The following is a 5,862-nucleotide window of genomic DNA, read 5'->3' on the forward strand; positions in this document are numbered from 1 at the left end:
CAGATTCTTCTGATTTCTTTTATCTGAGCTCTGTCTCAAGTATTTGTTTACACAAGGGTTAATTTATCACTTGTAACTTCCTGCTCATGCCTTTCCCATGTACATGTTCCTTCTCTTAAAAGGTGAGCCTATCATTTTGAAAATACTTTTCTGTAGCTTTTTGGTAAGGTAAAAGCTGCTGTGCTCTCAGATACAGAAACTTAAGTTATTTCATTACTTAATTGTAAAGAGTTCTTTTTCCTTGGACCTGCTAGAAGAAATCTCCTTCAAGTGAGGTACAAATTGCATTGGCTGCAGTGGTTTTTTACAGATTTGGAGATTGTGCAATGCAGCCTTACCATGCAGCACTGGGTTAGTTACCAGGCTGACACCTCGGACAGACACGAAATATTTAGCTTTTAAGATTTATTCTTTGCCTTTTGTCTTGCTGTGCAATTTGACTGACTTGTGAGTCCTACAGGTGAGCTCTTTCCAGGCAGGAGCTGTCATGGCTGTGTCGGGTATAGAAAACCCTCAGCTCCTGACTTTTGTCAGGGGAAAGGGAAGTGCAAGAGGACAAATGCTCATGGGGAAGCTCATCTACAGGAGGAACTGTGAGAAGAAAGATGAATCCTGCTGAGTCCCCAAAACGTTAACAAGTCCAGTGTGCAGGCAGAGCAATGGGATGAGCCAGCTCCCAGTTATGGGATGCTCTCAGAGGAGGATGGAGCTGCTGGTTTCTCCTTGGTTCCTCAGTCCAGTGCTTTGGCAAATTCCCTGTGGGCACTGCCTGTCCCAATGTCTGGGGAAACTGCATTCAAAACCATCCATAACTAAGAGGGTGAAGACCACAGAATGAAATATCACAATAATAATAATCCATTGAAAGAGTGGCATCAGCTCCAAAGCATCTCGCTGCTTCCAGGTGGAAGTGAGGAGTTGTTTCCCTGGTCCAGAGGGAGAGTTAGAACCTGCTTTAACACACAGCTCCTGATTCAGCAGAGCACTTAGCCATGGATGTGAAGTATGCAGATGCTCCTCAAAGTGTTACAGGAGTTGCTCATCCTTTGAAAGCAAAGCAAATAATTAAGAATTTCTCTCAATGGGGACCACTCCGCTTCTCACAGCCCTGTGCCCCAGATCCCTGGTGTTTAACCCATCCTGTGTGTTGCAGTGTATTGAGCTCTAGCCTGCCTTGAGGAAAAGCCATCAGGAGAGGGGAGGCTGCTGCAGGGCTGTGTTCAGAGCCTTTTAAAAGGCACATTGAGAAAATGGGATTTGTTAAAAGATGCAGGGAACGATGTGTTTGTGTCAGAGGCAGGACTGTGATTGGCAGAGAGTGAGGGAAAGAGTTGGAGAATCCATGTGAGACCCCACACGTGTTGTCCACCTAATAAAACAGTTCCAGCAAGTGAAGCAATGCCACTCAGTCCCTCCCTGGTGTGCTTGTGGTTGGAAAGTAGATTTTTTTGGTCATCTTGAATTCTGAGCCTGGTGAAACAGAATGTTTTCTACACATATGTTTTGTACATTAGCTAAAACTCTGGTGGTGCCCCATCCCTGGAAGTGCTCAAAGCCAGATTGGAAGGGGCTTGGAGCAACCTGCCATTGCAAAATGACCCTGCCCGTGGCAGGGGAGTTGTTGGTACTGGGTGATCTTTAAGGTCCTTTCCAACCCAAACTGTTGTGGGATTCTATAATTCTGAATATCATTAATAGAAGTGACCCTGAATATTGGTGAGGGCAACACAGGGCACAGATAAAAGCATTCCCAGAAAATCAGTTAACACTCTCAGCATGGCAGGTTCTTCTGTAGTAGTACTCCAACCAGGCTGTGGAGAAAAATAGGATTATTCTGGAGCTAAACTTGAATGTTTAAATAAAGAGTGCAAAGCAACATGTGCTCTGTCAGGTTTTGAGGCTTTTGCCAGCAGAAATTCTTAAACCAAACTCATTATGGCTGGTAGCTGAAAACAAGCTGTCATTACTTAAGAATAAATAAGAAATGCCTAATTTGATAAAACTTGATTTATTCCAAAAGGGCTGAGAGAAATACACTTGCATTTATTGTTGCTTTCTGCATTAGAATAACTACTTGGAATTACACCAGTTAATTTGGTTCAGAGGAAATATTGGCCACATATCAAGGAATGAAATATTGAAATCTGTTATGTAGTAGTTTAGCTTATTTGAGCAAAATAAAACATGGTAATAAAGACATTACATGGATGTCATTACACAGTTAACAACTGTGGAATTTTTGGGTTAAAAAAGAGAAAGCTTGCAAACAGACTTCCATATATACACATTTTGTTTGTGTTCTCGAGTGCAAGCCTGTATGTGTGTGTAATTGCATTGTAAAATCTCATTTGGATGAAATAAATTATGCACACAAATATACACACAGCTCCTCCGGTGTACTCTGCAGGTCAGAAACAGGGTTAGGAGCAGCATCTGACACCACTTTGAACCCCATTTTGAATGATCCAATACCCAAAACTCTAGCAAAAATAAAATTTGTGTTTCTGGATAGCTGCAATTCTGTATGTTGAGCCATTTGATTTTTAAAAAAAAGCCCTTTGCCTACTGTTTGTGGGGATTATGGACACTCTTCCTGGGTTCATGCAGCTCTAACTGCAAGTTTACAAGAAACCAGCATCTACAAAATAGCTTGTCAGCAACCAGTGTTAAGCATAAGCTTTTTTTGTTTGGATTTTAGAACAAAAAGTAATTAGTAATTTAATAATTTGAAATGGTGGGGGTTGCCAGCGACCAGTGTTGAATCAAGCTGTCCCATATTGATAATTCATGCTTCTAACTGGGCTAGGTTTAGATGAAGAACAAAGAGTAGGGATGCTGTACAGTAAAGCAACTGTTCCTATAAAGCTGTGTTTTATGGCTTTCAGAACTTACCCATGGTGTGTAGCAAACTTGGAGCACTCTGCTCACCCCTTTCACTAGTTTGCATAATATTAAATATATTCATTTTCTTTCTCCACTTCTCCCCATCCTGATCATTTTGGTTTCATGCTGTGGCAAATAATTTCCTTTGCAGCTATGAAAGTTGAAAATAAATTCCGTAGGTAATAAGTGTTTCACACAAGTAGAAACTTAAGACTTGATCCATGACGCATTCAAACATCAAAAACACCCTTAACAGAATGACAATCAAAAGCCTAAATAAACATTTTTCATTTTCTCCTCCTGCCTGGCAGGCCTCCCACGGCATCACCATGCAGTTCCAGCAGCAGTTGGGAGAAATGGGTCTGGAAAGTAAACTCAGTGTGGAGCTACTGGGCAAATACACTGGGGTTTTTTATATTTGATGCTTGGTTTTATAAACATGGGGGAACAAGCTCCACCAGATGCCCAAATCAGAGATTGTTGTTAATACAATTATCCTTGTATGGACACTGAATGGGTGGATGATGACATTTGCATACACACAGAGCTTAATCTGGAATCACGGGGCAAGTTTTTGCAAAAAAACTGTAGAAATTTTCTAAAGCGTTCCCTTCAGTTCATAACAGAGCTTTTTATTTACAGCTACACAGATTGGCATGGAACATAATTTTCAGCAATCTCCTCCTGCCCATGACTCTAAAGGGGGTCCCATCTCACGCCCTGGCACATGGCACTAACTCCTCACTGCACAGGGTTTCTGGTGCCTGCTCCTGCTGGAATGAGAAGTGTCAGACAGCTTGTGTCCTCCACGGGTTCCTCGCCTCCCTGAGCGATCTGTCGTAAGGAAGAGTAGCAAAAAAAGAGTTTTTCAGCTGGCAGTTTATGAAGAACACAATGAATGTCACAGTCAAGAACAGAAAGAAAAACAGAATGATGTAAGTCACCAGGTCTGGCTTGTTTATTTCCCCTTCTTTTAGCACCCTGGCTGTGGACATGTAAAGAGCGGAGGAGCTCACGGGTCTCGGAGTGCTGCTCAGGTAGGGCGTGTTGGTCTGAATCATTAGGTGAGCTTCAGTGGCACTGGTTGAATTGAGCAATTCACTATACATGTTCTTGCCTTAATTTCCTCCGCAGCAGAAGTAAAAACAGGAGGGCAAACGCAGTCAGCCTTTGGCATAGGAAAGAAATACTGTTCCTGCTCGGAAAAGGCTGCAACCCAGCCGCATGTTGTCTAAAACAAATTAATTCACTTGCATGGCTCAGTGACTTTCTTTCAAATCTTCTTGGCTCATATTTTTACAGCATTTATCCACAGATATTAATCAAAAACGATACAGGTACCTCGTGTCCTGGCCCTGGTTCCCCCAGCACGCCTCGATTGGGGAAATGCGCTGGTTCATCTGCTGCTCAGCCGGGATGCGCTGGGAGCTCCGGGGATGCGCTGGGAGCTCCGGGGATGCGCTGGGAGCTCCGGGGATGCGCTGGGAGCTCCGGGGATGCGCTGCACCTGCATGGGCTGAGGGAAGAGGGAAGGAGGGAGAGCCTCTTCCAGCCCCGGCACCGGGCAGGGAGCAGCCAGGGCTCGGGCTGGCAGCGCTCAGTGTCCGTGGAGAGGAGGCACGGTGGGTTCCCGGCTGGTTTTCAGGAGTGAGATGCGCATAAATCCGGGGTTAAGCGGCGTCCGCATGGAGAGGCAGCCGCTGCCTTGAGACGCGGCCGGATTTGCCGTGGCGGTTCTCTGCCTCGGGAGGCTCCGTGCTGCCGAAATCCTGGCGAAGCGTTAGTTGACTTTCTTAATCCCAGTTAACGGCGCTCTCTGGAGCCAGCGTTAAGACGCTGAGCTTTCTGCTTGAGGTTTCCAGGCACTCCTTTCATCGCTTTGAGGAAAAGAAATTAAAAAAAAAAAAAAAATTAAAAAGAAAAAGTAAAAATAAAAAGAAAAAAGAGCAATGTCCCTTTGTTCAAGAAAGAAACACCAGGAAAGCTTCCCCGGGCAGGGCGAGGGGCAGTTCTTTGGGAGCTCAGTGCGCTGTGCGGGGTCTGTGGCCCCTAGAGCGGCTCCAGGGCAGCGCCACTCGCTCCGGGGGAAGCGCAGGGCTGCCTGCTGCTGCCGACCAGCTCCGCAGCCCGCCGTGCAGCTGGCAGTGACACGATGCTAAAAAGGAACAGATCTTCGGATAAATTCCCGTGAGTGCCTGAGGCTCTGGCTGGAGGTTTTGAGCTGGGGGAGGGTAGCAGAGAATGGGACAAAAAAGAAGAAAATTGCCTCAAAACCTTCCTTTCTTCCTCCTTTATTGTCTTTTATTGTTTAAATCTAGAGCAATCAATGTCCTTTTTTATTTTTTTTTCTTTACTTCTCTGTGATCCCCAGCACCCTCTCCAGCCTGACAATTAACATGTTAATTCTTTTTTTTTTTTTTTTTTTTTTTTTTTTTTTTTTTTTCAGCAGATTGCTTTATGCTGCTATTAGCTCCTGGCTGCTTGCCAGCTTGCTCTCACAATCTCCCAAGCATCAGATAAGCGCCGTTAATACTTTTATTTTAACGCATTGCAACTGGAAAAACGGGCAGGGGACAGAGCTGGAGGCGAGGGGAGCCAGGAAGAGTAACTGGGCAGAGGAAAACACCATCTCCAGCCCCAGGGTGCTGATCCCAGCTAATGCTAAAGCTGCTTATGATGAGCTATCGCAGCCAACAGTGCCGGTGGTTAAACATTTCACTTAGCATAATAAATGTTTCTGCTGAGAGAGAGAGAGAATGAAGAGAAGAGAAATCTTCTGGTCAGTTAGATTTGAATAAAACCAAATCAACACTCTCTGAGGCCCTGGTGAGCATGTTCCTCATCTCCTGCCAAGCTCCAGGTGCTCCAGTTAAACCCATTGTGCCTCCAGCAGCTCTGCTGGGGTGGTAGAAAGCTGACACAAGTCTGTCACCTTCCTGTTCACATCCTCCTGCTCCCATCCTCAGAAAAGCCATTACC

The 5,862-nt window shown here is 45.0% G+C and overlaps 1 protein-coding gene across 1 annotated transcript; it reads right to left on the minus strand.

The window, feature by feature from the left end:
• Positions 1 to 3,494: 3,494 nt before the first annotated feature.
• Positions 3,495 to 4,350, minus strand: SMIM32 (small integral membrane protein 32). Its single transcript, XM_066329061.1, is given in 3 exon segments — positions 3,495 to 4,028; positions 4,030 to 4,051; positions 4,225 to 4,350. Coding segments are annotated over 3 exon segments (438 nt in total). The 5' UTR covers positions 4,284 to 4,350; the 3' UTR covers positions 3,495 to 3,671.
• Between the last annotated feature and the right edge of the window lie 1,512 nt (positions 4,351 to 5,862).

Source organism: Sylvia atricapilla, chromosome 14 (assembly GCF_009819655.1).
Source record: "Sylvia atricapilla isolate bSylAtr1 chromosome 14, bSylAtr1.pri, whole genome shotgun sequence".
NCBI classification, from domain to species: domain Eukaryota; kingdom Metazoa; phylum Chordata; class Aves; order Passeriformes; family Sylviidae; genus Sylvia; species Sylvia atricapilla.